Source organism: Heliangelus exortis, chromosome 10 (assembly GCF_036169615.1).
Source record: "Heliangelus exortis chromosome 10, bHelExo1.hap1, whole genome shotgun sequence".
In the NCBI taxonomy this organism is placed as follows: Eukaryota; Metazoa; Chordata; class Aves; order Apodiformes; family Trochilidae; genus Heliangelus; species Heliangelus exortis.
In genome coordinates this window covers 7,469,583-7,488,301 of record NC_092431.1, presented here as the reverse complement: position 1 = coordinate 7,488,301, position 18,719 = coordinate 7,469,583, and the positions used below count along the sequence as shown (strand labels likewise).

The 18,719-nt window shown below is 35.9% G+C and overlaps 1 protein-coding gene across 3 annotated transcripts in view; it reads left to right on the top strand.

Moving 5' to 3' along the window:
• POLN (DNA polymerase nu) overlaps positions 1-18,719 on the top strand; it is an 86,590-nt gene that overhangs the window by 63,390 nt on the left and 4,481 nt on the right. For all 3 annotated transcript variants that reach the window (XM_071753314.1, XM_071753315.1, XM_071753313.1), the window contains 4 exons: positions 184-315; positions 1,528-1,638; positions 2,056-2,134; positions 12,063-12,130. In XM_071753314.1, the coding sequence (XP_071609415.1) occupies positions 184-315; positions 1,528-1,638; positions 2,056-2,134; positions 12,063-12,130 (390 nt within the window). The remainder of the gene's footprint in view (positions 1-183; positions 316-1,527; positions 1,639-2,055; positions 2,135-12,062; positions 12,131-18,719) is intronic.

The following is an 18,719-nucleotide window of genomic DNA, read 5'->3' as shown; positions in this document are numbered from 1 at the left end:
TAAACTTTCAAGCTGAAAGTTAAACATTTCCTTTGTTGAAACAGAACTATTGTCAGATCTGGCCTCTTTCGTAGAGGCAAATGTAACTAATTCCACTGCCTGTAGTGAATATGAGAGTACTGTTGTATGCAGTGGATTTCTATTCTGATTCATTGCATAACAAAGATATTTCTTCACCATCAGGTAAAGAACGCCTTGCTGACTGCCTGGGTATTACTCCTCTTCAAGCCAGTCAATTTATAGAGAGTTTTATGCAAAAATACAAGAAAGTGCATGAATTTACAAAGAAAACCATTGAACAATGCCGAAATAAAGGTAATCCAAAGTCTGTAAGTATATTTTTGTGAAGTGATCAGCACTGTGTGACAGTGGTGAAGACAAAGATTCAGCTTGACCAAAATTCTTATAGTTATAGGATAATAAAAAAAAGATGGAATATAATTTATTGGTGAATTATTTTTTTCCTGTTTCACCCTAAGAGCTGCTGGTTAAATCTGTAAGCTTTTCTTTAGAGAGATGGAAACAGAATAAGATGTCTAATCTCAGAGTCAACCCTGTTTAATGTCAATTTTTGACATATAATGTATTCCAACACAAAAAAGCCTAGTGAATATCTTACCTAATAAATAAGATATACAGCTGCTGAGCTGTATATCTTACAGCAAAATGGTATTTTGGTTGCCAAAGAGGGGCTGGAAACCTGTGGCAGTCTGAACTTCCATGGTAGCTAATGGCAACTCATGGGTAGTCAAGGTGATCAGAAATATAATGAAACATCTTGTAAAGATATATTTTCATTGTCCTTAAAATAGGAAAGGAAGTTTCATTTTGAAAATAAATTGAGTTATGGTTTTGTGTGTTACTTTGATGAGAGGTTCCTCACATCTCTTCCCTTCTCGGTTCTTCTCATTTATCCTCCAGAATCATTGTTTTATCAAAATATGTCATTAGCTAACATAAAGCTTTAACTGTGTTAGTATGTTTTTTTAATTAAAAAATTTAAAGGAAGTTTGGCTGTGAAAGAGACACAAAAATACCACAAGAAAAAATTTATAACTGACTTTTTCCCCCCCCCCAATACTACTTGATAATGTTGGGAAATATTCATCAACGATTTCATTACTCTACAACCTGTTTTTTCATTGCTGTTCCCAAGTAAACTATTCATTGCATGGAAAGCTCTAGTTATGGCTGCTAATAGATAGCTAATTCTGCTAGATACTTGTAATTTCATCTTCCACAGAGAGAGTTTGGTGGTGTATCAGTAGACATTCCTAATGAAAATACAGCTTTAATGAATGGAGGTTTTCTTTGTATAACATGTACCAATTCTCTGAATCAAATAATACTTAGGTCAAAAACACAGTAAGCAATTAAGTTTTAAATAAGAGAAGCTCTGACTCAGAGGACAAAGTATTAAATAGACTCCGCACATAATTACAAAAATCTGTATTATCTTCAAAAATGACATTTGAAATTTAATTTAAATCACTCTAAGAATGCTGATTTCTATTTAAATCCTACAAGGTTATGTGGTTTCCATTATGGGACGTAAGAGACCACTGGCTAATATCAGTGCACAGGATTACAAACTACGCACTCAAGCAGAGAGGCAGGCTGTCAATTTTGTTGTTCAAGGTAAAAAACCACCTGCCTACTTTCCTTCTGACCCACCTCCCTTTAGCTGTGCTTGGCTTTAAGTAGACAGCAACTCTGATAATCTCAAAAGAAGAAATGTTCTAGCAGGCTGGTGAGGCATGAGTTTTACTATAAAATAGAAGTTTAAATTATGTCTTCTTTCTACTTTGAAAATTGCCAGTAAGCAGTATCATAACATGCAATGTGCTGATTCACAATAGTGCTCAGTAGTGCACAATAGTGTGGTAGTTAAATATAGGTACAGGTACAAGCTATGTATAGAGAGAGTATCTAGAATTCAGTGCTAGATGTGTTGTTGTCTTAAAAGATTTTCTTGTCTGATTTCATATAACAGTTTTCATCCAAGACAAACATTTTCCTTTTACATGCTTTAAATGTTTAAACTTTCTTTCATAGGATCTGCAGCTGATCTTTGTAAAATGGCTATGGTGGACATTTTTACTTCTGTTGTTGATTCTCCAACTTTAACAGCCAGGTTAGTAGTGAATGATTATAAAACTGTTTGATACTAAGACAAAGTTATTTGGAATGAATGTGTTTCTGACATTTTAAGCAGCTGTAGAAATACTGTGTATGCCTCTGAATCTTTTAACAAGCAAGGACTTGTGGGATGCTTTTATTCATCTTTGTGCTTAAATGGTTGGATCTGTAAAACCCCATCCCCTGGTGATAAAGTGCTCTGGGGCCATTTCAACTCAATCAGATCAAGTTCAGTGGCATTTCTGCATCTTTGAAATCAAGCCCACTGATCATATCCTTCCTGTATTTTGCATGTATTGTACAATGGGAATTGAACATTCAATGGGGTGGGAAAAACAGGAATCAGGAAACCAGTGCTCAAGCAAAATAAATGAACATTTTTTATTCTTGTATAGATGGCTTTCTTTTGCTAAAGAAAAGCTAGGTCCTCGTGATTTTCTTCTGTCTTAACTGCTCATGGTTGGGTAGGAGATCACAGAATTTCCTCAATATTTTTATGCCATTAGCAAAAACAATGAAGTCTGATTTTTTTTCTACTAAAGGATGGAGGGGATGGGGCAGAGAGTTGGTGAGCATTATTATTTGCTGCAGTAGGAAGATATTTTGAAGGCAAAAAAGCAGAAGAAGACCTAAATAAATGGATTCTTATCGTTTGTAATGCTGTCATGAACAATCAAGTAGAACACATTTTTTTGCAGTAGAAGTTCAGATAAAAGCAGAGATAGCAGGTAATGCAGAACATCAGTGTTCCTGTTGTCATCCTGAATGAGAAATCATAAAAACTTCTCTGTAACAATCCTGTATTGAAGATTCAGTGGTGTGTTCAGTGCAAGGTAACAGGGATTGTCCTTCCAAACATACTTTGCAATTATATTTAATATCTAACAATATAAATATTCTGTGTGTTTCTTGGTGTGTGTATCATTTGCACACAGCAGTGTTGTCTTATTTGAGGAATATTTTAAAATTTAATTTCTAATGACAAATACAGATTAAGTGTTGAATTCAAAGGTAGAGTTTACTTCCCTACCAAAAACAAAACTTTTAAGTATTATTGGTATTAAGTTATACTTTTAAGTATTCTTGCAAATTTTTGAGCAAAATTTATTGAACTAAAAAAAAAAAAATTAAATAAGTTGCCCTCTAGTATAAATCTGAAATGGGAAATGGTTCTTTGGTGGAGATGCTGCATGAAGCCAGACAGTGATATATTTATGTATTAAATTTTGGATGATGTTCTATAACATTTCACTGTGTATTTTGGGGCAGATTCTCTGTACTGGTTTTAGTTCTTTCTGCTTTAAACTGGAATTTTGAACACCTGCCAGCCATAAACATCTGGATGTCTTTGCTAAAGGAGAGTCTTTTAATAGATACTAGTGGCTTCTTGCTGTAATATTTAATAGGTATTTACAAGCCAGCTTTGTCAGAAAAGCACAATCAAGGTCTTTCTAAATTCTGTGAACACTCACCTGGCTGGAAGGTGGCTCAGGCATTTGGAAGCATCACTGTAGTCTCTATGATCATCACATCAGACCATATTCATTCCCAAGATAGTACACTACTACATTTTCTTCTATCTTCACCTCCTTGTAAGCATTTTTTCCCCTATTAAACCTTCTAATTCTGGAAACAGGGATTATCACTTTGAACAAAGAGAAATATCTTTGAATCAAAGAGAAATATCTTCCATGTATGCTTTAGAAGTGGTTATGAATCCTCATTTATACTTGCAGACAGCATCACGTGTAAGGCATAGCCAGGGAGTGGCTAACATGCAACGTTTTGTCTTCCCTATCTTTGATATAATATAAAAATAATAGAGTAAGCTCAAGATAAGGTCTCCCAGTTCTCATTGTTAGTTTCAGGTGTGTTTGCAGTCTTCTTCACTGACTTCACTGCATTCATTTTGCATATGCTGTAAGCTGTTAAGCTGTGAGCAAGCTCTGACACAACAGGATGAAGCTTTCCTATGGCTGGTAGTCAGCAGATTTTCAGTTATTGTTTGCACATATGATCCTGCATTTGGAAGTCAAGGAAAGGAAGGTAATTAAGTTACATTTTCATGAAGCTCCATCAGAAAGGCACTCTTGAGGAAACAGTGACTGATCAATGGCTGTTCTGTCAACTAGCAGACTAATGCAATACATAACATTAGTATGGGTTAGCTACTGGCATCAGCATTAACATCTCTGCATTTTGTGTGGCACTGACAAGTGATAAAAAATGATTTCTTCAGGCTTCTTCCATACTAGCTAGATCTTTTTTGAGATGCTGTTCTGTTGCTGATGGCCAAGAGACTTACTGAAAATGTTCTGATGACACAAATTATTCATGTGCCAGCACATCACAGAACCTCCACACAGTTTTTCTGCAGGGAAAATCAAAGCAGAGGAACTTCTGAAGTGAGCTCAAGGCATGCAGTAGTAGCTAAAAGAAAGATTCATGGAACTGCTGAGAGCAGAAAGGTACTCGGTGAACTCAGATGGACAATCATATTTATTTTCAGTGTTTAAAGCATCCTTGCATTGGCTGATGCATGGAAGCTTGGTAAGAAAGAAGAAACTGTGGAAGAATTGCTGCCTGTACTAATTCTTGTAAAAATTCTCTATCTGTAAGCTGAAGATGCACTGCTGTTACCCAAAGTCCACCTGGCACTACAAAAATTTCTCAGGAAGTCATTAATGATGATGATATCTCAACAGCATTTAACAGGTCTACAGAACTATTGAGTAATTTGGTGTGAATCCAGCAATTCTACTTTCTCACCAATTTATTGTTCCTTCAGAACTGGACCTGTGCCACAAACACAGAGCTTTACTTCTCAGCATGTCAGCAGCCTGGTTAAAGAGACAGGCTCAGCAACAGGACAGATAGAAGTGAATGAACTGAAAAGGAAGAGCCACCTGCAAATAAGAGGAAAAGGCACAGAGGAAAATCTTATTTTCTTGGTCCCAGCTGCTTTTCAGTAGCAGTGGATGTTGAGGGTTGTGGATGTCTTTGTCAAGAAACAAACACTTTAATCAAGCTAATGGTTTTCTCAGTTGATGAACTGTTAATGCAGCTCCTTTGTACAGATGGCTAAATTAATAAGAAACGGCCCTTAGTGTCCCAGGAACAAGCATTGTGTTATGGGACCTGGATTTTTTTTCAGATACAAATCATATGATAATTATTTGTTTGTAATTTATTGTCTTCTTATAATTTCTCAGGTTCATGCAAAACAACATACTAGTAAAACCTACTTGATTACAGAGTAGTCTCAACTCAATGCATTCAGTAAACTCCTCAGTGCAGCTGCTAAGTGTGATGAGTTTCTAAATCTTATGGCCCTTTATCTGTTTCTTCAGGAATTAAAGTAAATGTTTATTGTTCTGGTCCTCTTGCACAATTCTCAGTGCATGGTTGCAGATATATTCTAGAGGATTAACTCTAGTAAGATTGTCAACTTTTATCCCTAGCCTAATACCGGAGAACTAGAATATTTCTAGAATATAGAAGATACAGTATTTTGCATGGATCTACAAGATGGTGAGATGTTACCTGAACACTTCATGCATAGCAAGCCAGATCATGTCAGAATGATTTATTTTTTATAGACAATAATAAACCTAAATATAGTTAACATCCTTAAATATCGCAGCCAAAAAGGGACATTCATCACGTTGTAGGTTTTTCAGTGCTGCTTTATGTGGGTAATCAACATAAATAAATAATTATCATTTCTAACACCTTTTGTAGGTCACCTTTTAGACTGGTATGTTTTAAAACCCTGAGTACATGTGAAAATTCTATTCTCTCTAATTAACCATATGCTCAGCTTCCTGCTCTTCATGGTGTAGCTCCTGAAAACAAATTTCAAAAGTTAGCTGCATATATCAAAATATAAAAACATATATCAAAATATCTTACTGCTTTCTTAAAATGAAAACACTAGAAGAGGTAGATTAATTTTAATGCAGGTAACATCTACATAGGCATGATATATATTAAGATGTAGCTTTTATAGTACCGTATTATAGAAAGCCTTATAAAAGAAACTTGAAAAATCTACCAAATGTTACAACATTTTCTTAACCTTGTTCCTTAGTTATGTGACAATTTAATAGGCATTCTTCCTGCTGGAATCTCTGCACTTTTGTGGGGAAACTGTGATGCAATTAAATAACAGGTAGTATTAATAGTACCAGAAGAAAATTGTTACAACTTTAGTGTAGGGAGCATAGGGATTTCTAAGAAGATTTGGATTCAACACCCATCTGGTCCATTATCATGGAAAGTGGCCAGTAGCAGATGCTTCAGGAAGAAGGTGTAAGATGTGTAGCAGGACAGCCTGGCTGCCTGCAGATTTTCATGTTGTGATTGTGGCAACAAGGCTAAGTTCTGAAAGACAGGATTTAAAATTCTTCTCCCCAGATAATGTATTTTGTAATTTCTAAATGTTCTTGAAATCTTTACAAGTCTTTGTTACATGAGCATCTATTCTGGCTTTTCCTGGCAGTACTTCATTACATGCCTTGTGAATCAATATTTCATATGAATTTCTCAAATTTCAAAGTCATTAAGGTCTTATTTTTCAGTTGCAAAACATAAGATATCTTTCCATTTTTTACTACATATACTTTTTTTCATATTCCCTTGTTCATCTAATTTCAAAAAATCTTATTCTTTTCATAATATTTTTCTAACCACTTAACAGCCTTTATGCCCTTTTTGGAATTTATCACTATATACAAAGCTTTTAACCATGAACTCTTCTCTCTGCAATTTTGAAGTCTTCCTTTATGCATTTAGATGTTTCAAATTCAAAATGAAAGATGTGATGTTGCTAGTTAGATGATTATTTTATTAATCAAAAAAGGAGATAATATAGGATGACAGACGAGGATATTAATATTTGGGATATAAAATCTAATGTTTTATCAGAAAATATAATAAATTTCAGTGATCAGGGTCACAGTGCTTTTTAAGTATGAAGATAGCCCCATGTGCCTAGAAAATGTCTGATTTTTTAAAAGTATTTCTAAATATTTATTGTGCTATCAAGTGACTATTATTACCCTTTCGAAAGTAGTGTACTTTTAGTAACTTTTTTAAAATGTTTATAAAATTTTATAAACCTGTGGAAAAACTATCAACATTGTCCTTTGCTCTCAAGTAAAGCATTATAGGACTTGGGTTTTTAAAAGTTTATCTAGAATTTGTTACTCAAATAACCAATAATGGGTTTCAAGTAACACATCTTTCTTGCTCCTACTCCAAAGCGAATTTTTTTGCTTTAGGAAAATTATTGTTCAGTTATATTTTAATTTTCAGTATTTCTTCAAATGAAAGCTAAAATTTGTGATTTTTCATGGAAATTTTATACTTGAGTACTCTAGCTCAGAATCAGACAACCTGATAGTGCAAGACTATCTTTTTCCCTGAGGATGCAGACCTAACCTACAGGAGACATTTTAAATAATTTTAATCTGGGCTTCTCAGCCTGGTTTTCAGTCAGAATAAGTTGCCCTTAATTCATAGAGTCATAGAAAGTTAGGGGTTGGAAGAGACCTCGAAAAATCATCTAGTCCAACCCCCTGGCAGAGCAGGGTCACCTACAGCAGGTGACAATTCCTTATCATGCATGATAGTTGGACTCTCTGACTTAATGTTTTCCCCCTTGTTCAATTTTAAATGTTATTTTAGATTATTTTCTGTTAAAACGCTGTTAAACCCAGCCAGCTGGATGTAGTAAGTGAGCTCCTCTCAGATATAGCTTAAGCACCTCACACCTCTGGTGTGCCTGTCCCATTCTCTCCCTTCCTGCTGCCTGTACTTAGAGCCCCCATGGCAGTGTCCAGGGCTGGGCTGAGGATGCAGTTGAGACTCAGGTGAGTTTTGAGGGATGTGGAGGGGGTATGTGGTGGATCAGACACCCTGCTACCAAGCAGTGGAGTAAATTCACCTGCAGTTAGTCTGTAGGAATTCATTGGTGGTTTATATTTTGTGTCATCTTCATGCATTCCAGTCTAGAAAACTTAGCAGTAAAAACTTCTTTGGTGACATAAAAATGCACAGAGGGTTGTTCTCTGTCTAACATCACATATCCAATGAGTGTAGCTGGTTTAGGAGGTGGTACCCCAAAGTCAATGCATAGAGTTGGGGTTTTCCAGATGTCAATTTAAAACATCCAAGTCAGAGCCAATATAAGTCTGTTGATTATAGGAGCATGGATTTAATGAGCATCTCTTGGCACATAGTAATGGCCTGAAACACCACTTATGGCTGTTAAAAAACAGCTTCTGAGGAAGACTGCTATGACAGTATTTTTTACACTGGCCTCTTCTACAGGATATTCCTACAGTAGACTGCAGCACATTGTGCCACAGCACTTGCATTTGCAGTAGGCAGCATGTTGTTTCCTTTAATGGTAAAGAAATAAATTGCTTACCAATAAGATAATAACTGTTTTGTGGAAGTCAGTTCACTGGTGTATTTATTCCTAGGCAACGCGTTTGAAGTAGCCATGAAAAAACTTGCAGTTCTGTACTTAAGAACAGAGAGGTTCAGAGCTGGAGTATTGTGCTTTACAGTAACAAGCAAAATCCTCATTTGGTCTCAAATTAGACAAATTGACCTGGTACTGGGAAAAAAATGTACTCTAAGGAGGCAAATACCGTATAGCCTCATAAACAGAACATTATGTAAAAAACTCTCAATGATAGTGCAGTCTCTTTTGACATATATCAGGTCAATACTATAATTATGACATAGTCCTGATAACTGGGTGGATCCATTGAAGGCCTGAGAAACTTACTCTCTGTTTCATAGGAAACTGTAAGACTGATGAATGTAGCCTTGAAGAGCATAAAAAACATTTTTCTTTTAAAGTTCAATAGTCTATCATAATAGCTTCAGAAGGATGTTGTGTGCTGGGCACACTGAACTGATGTCAAAAGCTATCACAGAAATATTTCTGCTTTGGGAGGTGCAGGTTGTAGCATTATTTCCATTCCACACCACAGTCAGGCACATGTCATGTTTCTCAGTATAAGAAGTCATGTGTTCTCATTAAAAATTATGCCTAATCTGCAGGCAAGCAAGAAAACAGTTAATAAAATCTTAACTTGTAAATTAAAATAATTTTTAAATCTGTAGAACAACAAAAGCACTGTTCTCTGCCTGATTTGCAATCTTCTAATTTAGCAAGAGGTAATGCGAGGGACTTGCTATTTCAATATTCCTTTAAGTGAAGATGCTTTGATTAATATATTAAGAAAAAATATAGGGTTTTTAAAACTTCTTTCACTCAAGATGTCCATGCACTACAATGGTGAAAGCCATGAATTTGGAATGTCTGAATTGCTTTGATTTTTCTTTCATATGTATTGATGTAAAATTGAATGCTGCCTTCTGTGGAACAGTATGTGTTCCCTAAAAAACCTGAAAAAATGCAGGTGGTTTTACATTATACACCTGAAAGAGTAGAACCTAAGAAGCAGGTGTGAGATGGATAAGAAAGATATAACAAATCATAAAAAGAAATCTAACTTGTTTAGTTAAAACTAAGAATGAAATAGCATGTACTATTCCACTTCTCAGCATGAAGCTGGGAAATCATGTTTAGCATAAGTTAAAACCTTTCTAATATCTTCCACATGAAAATAGATGTGCTTTAGAAATACTTATTTCTTAGATCCCACATTTCTGAGCTAGAGATAATCCACATGTTCTGATTTTTCTGACTGAAAGTGAATTGCTTAGCAGGAGAGTAACAGAGCTAGAAGGAGAACCTGCAACACTAACTTCTACTCCTGTGTTTTAGCAGACAGAATATTGTCCTGAACTTCAAATGAAAGACTAGATGTTTAAGATGGGTTAAATTTTACAATTGTGCAGTTCCTCAGCTGACTGGCAGTGTAACTGAGCTGATAGGCTGTGGTGTTCAGGATTATGAGCACTGAGAAACAGGGTCCTTGAGCTCAGATGGAGAACCAAGCTAAAGCAGCACTTTCAGTGGATGAACAGGAACATCTGGAGTTGTGTAAAGTCTTTTGTGCTGCTCAGAGAGAAATTTTGAGTTCCCTTTACATTGCTTCCACAGTTTTTCTGACTTGCATAAGGTAGCCCTGATCTTTTGTCAAACCCTGCTTCTACTGAACTCTACTTTTAGAGGAGAGGTGAGGTGAGCAGTTGATCTCACACTGAGGGGTTTTGAAAACAAACTTATTTTTCCTCCATACCTAAGTCCTGATAAATATAAGGTAAAAATTTCAATTGGTGTTGTAAGTTCTTCTAAGTCTTTTCCTTACTAGATACTCAAAATTTGTGGAGCTCTTAAGCCTGATTGAAGTCATGAGACACTAATCTCTTACAAATAATAACCAGACTATCACATTTTTTATTGCAATTATTTTTCAGTTATTCCATTGCTTCACACTATATTCAGAGGTTTTCATGTTCACAGTTCTTCCTAACATATCTTTTTACATCATTTGAATGATTATGAAGAGTCTCTTGCTTTAATTAATTTACTTGCATTGGAAATTGTAACTTTTCATGTAATTGTATTCTTTTGCTACTGATGATCCTGATCTTTTCATCTATTTCTTTTTGTATCCTGTGTCCCAATTTCCTACTAGAAATATGTTAATCTGTTTCGCTCTGCTTCTGACTGTGTTGTAAGTGACTAATAATTTAAGATCTATTATTAGAGCTCACCACACTGTTAGTCAATGTCACATTGTAATTTAAGGCAGTGTGAAACTATCTTAGGATATTTTCCATAAAGCTGTGAAAAGTTATAAGTAGTAACCATAGTGATCTTTCAGCCATTTGTAACTATTTACTTGAATAACTGCTTGGTTATAAGTCTACAGTGGGCATCAATTTAAATGTTACATGCAAATTGCAGGGCAATTTGGAAATACATGATACAGTTTCATGACTTAGACTTCCAGCTACAATAATTAAAGGAGTAATAAAATAAACCTAATAGGAATACAGTCTCATCAGATGTGCAGTATTTTTCCTTCCTAAGTGAGAGCTACGCTCAGGGATCCTATCTGCTAGATGGTAACTATTCTGCCTTGGACTTTATCCAATCAAATGCATTTATTATTTCCAATGTGAAAGTACTTTAGCACCCAAACTGACAATTTAGGGTTCTATTCCTGTAACTAGTGAACAATTAAACCACAGCCCATATGCAGGAGACCAATAAATATAGAACTAATACAAACGAAGAGAAAAACAAAGCAGCAGTATAAATTATTTTATGAAATATCTCTAACTGAAGATCTCAGGTACAGGTACTTGCATGAATTTGAAGATGTCACTGCTCTCTCAGCTGTGTGCTCTGTTTGGGTGAAGGGAACTGTCCTGAGACCAGAGGCAACAGATCAGGTTCTCTGTGCCAGTATTTTCATTCTTCATGAACAAACCCACTTTGCAATTAAGTTCCAGGTTATCTCCTGGAATATCAAGTCAGTGGCCAGCCCTGTGCTAGGAGTTACTACTGGAGCAAGCCAAGCACTCCTTACTACTTATCTGACTTGTATTAGATAAACTGCCCATTTACAACCACATTTCTTCCAACCCAACCTGACAAAAAAGAAGCTACATTAAATAAACATACCCTGTCTCTATAATTTATTGCAATTTTCTGTAAATTGCATTGGTTTTAAGCAACACCTTGTCACATCATCAGGTCCCTGAATGATGTTTATAAGCTTAAAAGTGCAGTTCATATTTAAGACCATGGCCTTTATGTTTTCAGAAAATGTGGAGTGGCAATCCTTTTAACTCCATTAATGAATTTTTAATTTTCTTTGGATTTTTAGTTTCCCTTAACCATACCCATTCTGCATGTATCAATTAGTTAGTTGATAGGCAGATGAGAAGCTTTGTTAAAAATTTCTTGCATGTCTGATATTTTTCAGGTTAATTGCCCAGATTCATGATGAACTGTTGTTTGAAGTAGAAGATTCTCAAATCCAGGAATTTTCAGGTAAATAAAATCTCTCTCTCCCACCCCCTTTTTAATCCTTATAAACTGTTATTTCTCAGAATTAATGTAACAAGAAGAAGCACATTGATTCTCATGATTAAGAAAATGTATATTAAGCAGATTTTTCTGAGTGTTTTCCACCACTGACTATTACGTAGGTAAAATGCAATATACTCCTCATCTGTAGTTCATCAACATGTTTATTTGTATGTAGTTTTCTTATCAAGATTCCCTTATCTAATATGTAAATCTTGTAAAGCTAAATAACAATGCTTTCTCCAAGATTTCAGAAGGATATAAACCAGCTTTCTCTTGGAAAGTAGCTTCCATAATACTTAAGGTTGGGGCCTGTTACATAAAGAACTATGTAATTCTAAATGCAAGAATATAATGTACTGTGATTTCTAAGTTAGTTTCCTGCTTTTTCTATATTGAGAGAACTTTATGATGGAACTTTCAAGGTTAAGGGTTAGTAAACGTTCTTTCCTTCATCTTCATTGTCTCATATGGCTTACTTTGAGGACATAATTTTCTAAGCCAAGGATTTTCTGAGCATCTGATACAAATTTAGCCAGCAAATGAGGGCACATGGGAGGCTCTTTGGTCTCTTCTCCAGTAGTGTATTTATTCCTGTAGGCATCAAGCCTTTATTCACAAACTTTGGTCTAGTTGGAAGCTCAGCAATACCTTTGGCTAAAAGAATTAGCTTAATGTCACAAATATTATAAATTAACCAGTGCAAAAAATATATTCTGTTATAACCTAAGCATCTAAGAAAAAAATGATTTCACCTTCCTGAGTTGCATTCATTTAAACAGTACAATTTGCCTTATTAGTCTTATTTCATCAGTGATCCCTCTTGTGAGTATTCACTCATAATGAGAACATTAAACCTCTAATCAAAACAAAGAACCTGGGAAATATTTAAGTTCAGTATATTAGGGACATTGTAGCAAATTAGGTTAATATATTAACATCTGACCTCTAAATACAGGAGTTCAAATCTATTTTAAATTTTTAAACCCACCACACAATTTATCAGAGATTATAGTATCTACTGAGAAAAGGTCCATGTCTGAAAGTGCCATAATTTCAGTTAGAAAGCATAGTATATTGAATGAGATTTGTAAGACAGCATAGAAGGATTTTTATTAGCTTATTTTGCATCCATTTACATTAAATGGAAAGCTAACATTATAACCAAAAGATAAAAATGATTTATGGTTGCTCATACATGTAGAAAATCATAGATTATGTCTTCAACATGTCAAATTCTGATCTCCATTACCAGTATGAATGTGTAGTATATTCAGCAAAATCAATTATTTTCCAGTATAATGTAACAAACCTCTAGCTTTGTCTGAATTGTGGTAATAAGTTATCCTACTATATAAACATGATGACTAGAGGCTTTTTTCAAAAAACAGAAAAAGTCCAGGTCAAATACTACATACCACAGAGTAACATCTCCATGTCTTGCTGCAGTGTGCAGAACAAACACACTTGTAAATTCCTTGTTCTGCTTCAGAGCTGTCACCATGTAATTAAAGTTGTTGAAGTGACCCTTAGGAAATGGACCAGGGCAGTCTTGAGGTCTGAGATACCTTGGAAATTGCCATTGAGCTTAACATAGGCTGCCAAGTTTGAGTGTTCCAGATGGGAGTTTTGTTCATTCTGCTGACTGAAGACTGATTTCTAGCTTTGTCTCTACTTTGTTTGGGTAGGCAAAGGAAAAAAACCAAAAACCTCTCCATTGCAGTAACTTTCAGATATACTCACTTGCCTCAGAAAAAAAGAAAACTAAAGCATCTTTTCCTTAACTAAAAACTAACCCAGGACATGAATTTCCTTAATTTCTTCATTTGTTTATTTCCTTCTCATTAATTCATCCCTTGTAAAGCTACCCCTGGAGTACTGCATCCAGGTCTGGGCTCCCCAGTACAAGAGAACTGTGGACATACTGGAGAGAGTTAAGCAAAGGGCCACAGAGATGATGAAGGGACTGGAATATTTCCCCTGTGAGGAAAGGGTGTGAGAGCTGGGACTGCTCAGCTGTTGGAGAAGAGAAGATTCAGGGGGATATTAATAAATGTATATGAATATCTGAAGTGAGGGGGTATAGAGGGTGGGACCAGGTTCTCTTCAGTGGTGCCCAGTGACAGGACCAAGGGCAAAAAGCAAAAACTGGTGCCCAGTGACAGGACCAAGGGCAAAAAGCACAAATTGAAGCACAGGAAGTTCCCCTGAACATCAGGAAACTCTTTTTACTGAGAGTGTGATCGAGCACTGGCACAGGTTGCCCACAGAGGTTATGGAGTCTCTGTGTCTCTCAAAAGCTGTTTGGACACAATCCTGAGATTCTGTGTTTTGCAAATAGTTCCACAACTGGTAAAAGAATTAATCCAAGTTGTCTCAAAAGGGAGTGAAGCTGGCTCTTCCTTCAGTGTCATTAGCAAGGATTTTTGATCTGAATAGGCAGAGAAAGGGTGCATCTGCACCAGGATGCAACTTCCAGTCAGGAGTATGATGGATGAAGCAGATCTCCCTTTTGTCCCCAGTCCATGGTGTGAACAGTTTTGGTTCACATCACAGAGCAGTCTGAGAGCAGTTGACCCAGATTCCTTTCAGATGAAACTAAATAGGAAGACTCTTTTCTCCAAGCCTTTTCCAATTATTTTGGGAGCTGATAGCTGAGGTAATGAATTAGGTATGTGGGTTTTAAACCAAAACAGGAGTATCAGTAGGATGTGTGCTCCTAATCCACTTCAGTGCTTTGAAAGTCTAAATATGGTTTTCATTCCTTTACCCAAACTCCTTTCTCCCTTTTTCTTGTCTAAGTCTTTATTTTTCTTACTATTATTTGCCAATATTCTTTAGCTGTCAGCTTTTCTTTACATGTCTAATGAGCTTTTGGCCATTCAGAAACTTTAAATTACAGGATCTGCTGACTTGCAGATTCCAGCCTGCAGCCTAATGATCCAGGGAGAAATTTCAGTCCTACAGTCACAAAGCTCAATAAAGGGAAAGATGTGGACTTAAAACTAAGAAGTAGTGTTTGATGGCTTTAATGGACTGCAGCTCAGTCCTGCATTTTGTGTGATCCAAGGAGCACTGGCCTGCTATTCAGAGTGTTTGCATTCTGATTCCAGTCATGCTTGTGATCTACTTTTTCAGGAAAGCAACAGAACATATGTGTCTCACTTCTTATTTGCAGAATGGATATGAAATCTTAAAATACTATTAAGAATTATAAACTAAGAACATAAAGGTAGATAGCATTATGTCTATTAGCTCATAGTGCAGAACATTAGCCTTCCCGGCAGTATTTCCCTTATAGAAGTGTCTTTTGTATTGTTTTACAATATTAAAATGCCTGTTTGCTTCTTAGACTCTACTGAGTGAATGCTGAGAATTGCCACAAGGCAATCTTATTGCTGGAGCTTTCTCTGCTCCTGCTTAGGATTTCATAAACCACAATAGGAATTCTCAGTACTTTTCAGTATACAGAAATTCAGTTTATAGTGCACCTAATAATCTATACACAACAGATCATTTAGAATCTTTTAAATATGATAAACAAGGGGCAAGCAACAAGGTGTTACTTTTTTCTAATATCTACTTTTGCAGAAAATACTGCATGTAACTAAAGTTTGCTGTTATCCATTCTGATATTTAGTTCATGTAAAACATACTTTTAAACAATTTTTCAATATTTTACCAAGTACAATATATTTCAGCTTAAATACTTCAAGTGTAAGAACACCAAAAGGACCAGTCTAAGAAAAAAATGCAAAGAAAATAAACAGAATAAACTAAGCTATTTCTCGTTATACTAAGATCACTAAGATTATTACTACCTAAAACCCCAATATCTTAGATTTCTTTTAAAGTCTGACAGTACAAATTCCGTGAAATTTCAGTTTATTCTGCTACAATTTCCCACTTAAAGGGTTCTGAGGCAGCTGCATAAAAGTGTGCACATGTTCAGAGGGGCACTCAAGTAACAGAAGAACAAACTGGTCATAACAAGGTAGTGACATTTCTGTCCTCTGAGATGCTTGTTTCTAACTTTAAGAACACATGCTTAAAATAAAGGTGTCTCCAGATAGCAAAAATTTGCAAAAATCCCTGTTCCATACATCAAATGTCTGTTTGGTTTTGACATGTTTCTGGGCTCGTAATTTCATAGGTGAATGAGCTTGAAAAATGTCTTCAGTTTGATAGGGACAAATAAGCTTTTGTTCACAGCAGGCATACATGTCTTGTCTTTGCTTCTATTCACAGCACTTTCAGTGAGTGTATTTATTCTGGACAGTATCAAGAAAATATAATATACGTTGAAATATATGTTAAAATTTGAGTTCCTCTACAATCTCTGACTTTGCTGTCACCAGTTTTTTTAATACATAATATTTTTAAATTACTTACTTAGCTCTTACAAAAGATCCTAAAATGAGCAAAATCAACAGATTCCGTAATTGCTGAATCCGGGGTTTGAGAGATAAATTGCAAAGGCTGGGAAAATATCATTTTACAGATTCCATTGCAGTATCTAACTGGCTGCAAATGAACATTTTTAAATTAAAAAATTTATATGCCCTGGATATACTAGGTTCTTGATGGAACAGAAATAATCATTACTCAAAAAACTTCCAATCTAAGTCTTAGAAAAGAAACAAAAATTTGAGTGTTAGAAACATATTTCTTTAAATATTGTGGTCACTTTTCCAAATGACCACACTCTATAATGTATATGAGATATAAAGGATGGAGTTTTGTCTACTTGGATTGTTTCTTTTGATTCTTGAGAAAGAGGAGAGTTTTCAAAGAGATTTGAAAGAGTAGAGGGAGAATCAGGTATTATATATGTAGGACTAGAGGGGACCTCTCCTGCAACACATACCACATGGTCCCTTTTATAAGTTATCATCTCCATATAAAAAATTACTCCTACTGGGAGACTGAGTTCCAGAAGCTCATCTCTTAGAAATCTAGAATTTTAATTTTCTGGCCTAGATATATTCAAGCAGATTACCTATTTATTTTCATGCAGAGCATTTAATTTAAATGCTTCCTTCTTCACTGCTTACTAGAAGAAATAGTTTGCAGAGATTAGCAGACTACTGAACAGGAATGATAATCCATCTGCTTTCCTTTGATATTTCTGTTATCATTATATGTTTATTATTTAATTCAAAATATGTTTAAAAGCAGATGTAGGCAAATATTTTGGATACTTTTACAGATATGATTTCAGAAGTCTGCAACACAGCAAAGGCAAAACAACATCAGATTGCTTGTAATGAGCTGGTTTTACTCTGCCACCCACTAAATTCTGGGAAGAGACAGAAGTCAGTGTGATGTGAGAAAAAGAACTGGGATTTGAACTGGCACAGGAAAAAAAAAACCAATGAAGAAAATGGAGTAAACCCATGGAGAGGTTTTTAATGGGTTGTCAAAGTAAATGAGGAAGCATTAGGTTTGTTCACTGATGTGGCTGTGCCTCTCAAAATTAAGAGCAGTTAAAGATGCAACAGAATTCTGATTGCACCAGGTACTTTAAAGTGAAAATTGTGAACCAACAGAGAAAGGGCTTGAAATCCTTGCTGCCATCATGAACCCCCTTTAGGGGTAGCAGTTGTATGAGAGAGAACTTATCACATTCAGAGGTCTAGAGAACTAGGGGGAAAGTGGACTAACTCAGTGCATCTGCAGACAGCACATTTTATCATAGCACCCTATCTTCCAACCCATGAATTGATGCTGCTGACTCATGCTCTCTTTTTTGTTATCCATTGGAGCTCTTTTAGTCAAAAAGACCTGTTCTTCCCTTTATACTCTATGCTGGTTATTCGTCTAAACAGCTCAAAAAATGTGTAGTTGCACAGAGCTGAGTGTGCCCTTGAATTGTTCATTGGTGCTTTGGTGGAACATACAGAGCTGACTGAGCCTGCATGAGAAGTGCCCAATCCAGATGTTTTGCTCTCACAGCAGCTGTGTGCAGTCATTGCTTGGTAGGGAGCTTAGTGAGAGGACAAATGTTTCCTCAGGGACTGACTGGCAATCCACTTTTATCCTTCTGAAGGAATGGCACCTGGGCAGAGTGCTCCAATGTCTGCTGCAGTGCTGACCTTCCCAGCTGGCAGCTTGCTCACATTCAGAGTGAGCTTTTCAAGATGGAGACAGTCCAAGACTTTGCTATTAATACTTGTCTCGACTTGGACTGAATGGATAATTATTTAGGCCAGAACATCCCCTGTCACAATCTGTGGTTGTTGTGGTTGTTTCTTCTCTCCCAAAACAAGTCCTACCACAAACTACCTCAAATCTAACATGAAGGAAATATATAGGTGTAGTTATACACAGATGTGTCAACAAATGTCTCGGTTTCCTGAGCGCTGACACTTCAGCCCCTGATCTTCTGAATTACTGCATAATTCAGATTTCTTGTGAAATCTTGTGACAGCTCATTAGTACCCAAATCTGAGTAAGTCAGTATGGTCTGAGCACTCTGCTTTTTGTTCAGCTTCCTCAGCAGTATTATCAAGCCAGCCTCAGTGTCACAGATGTGATGCAAAATATCACATAC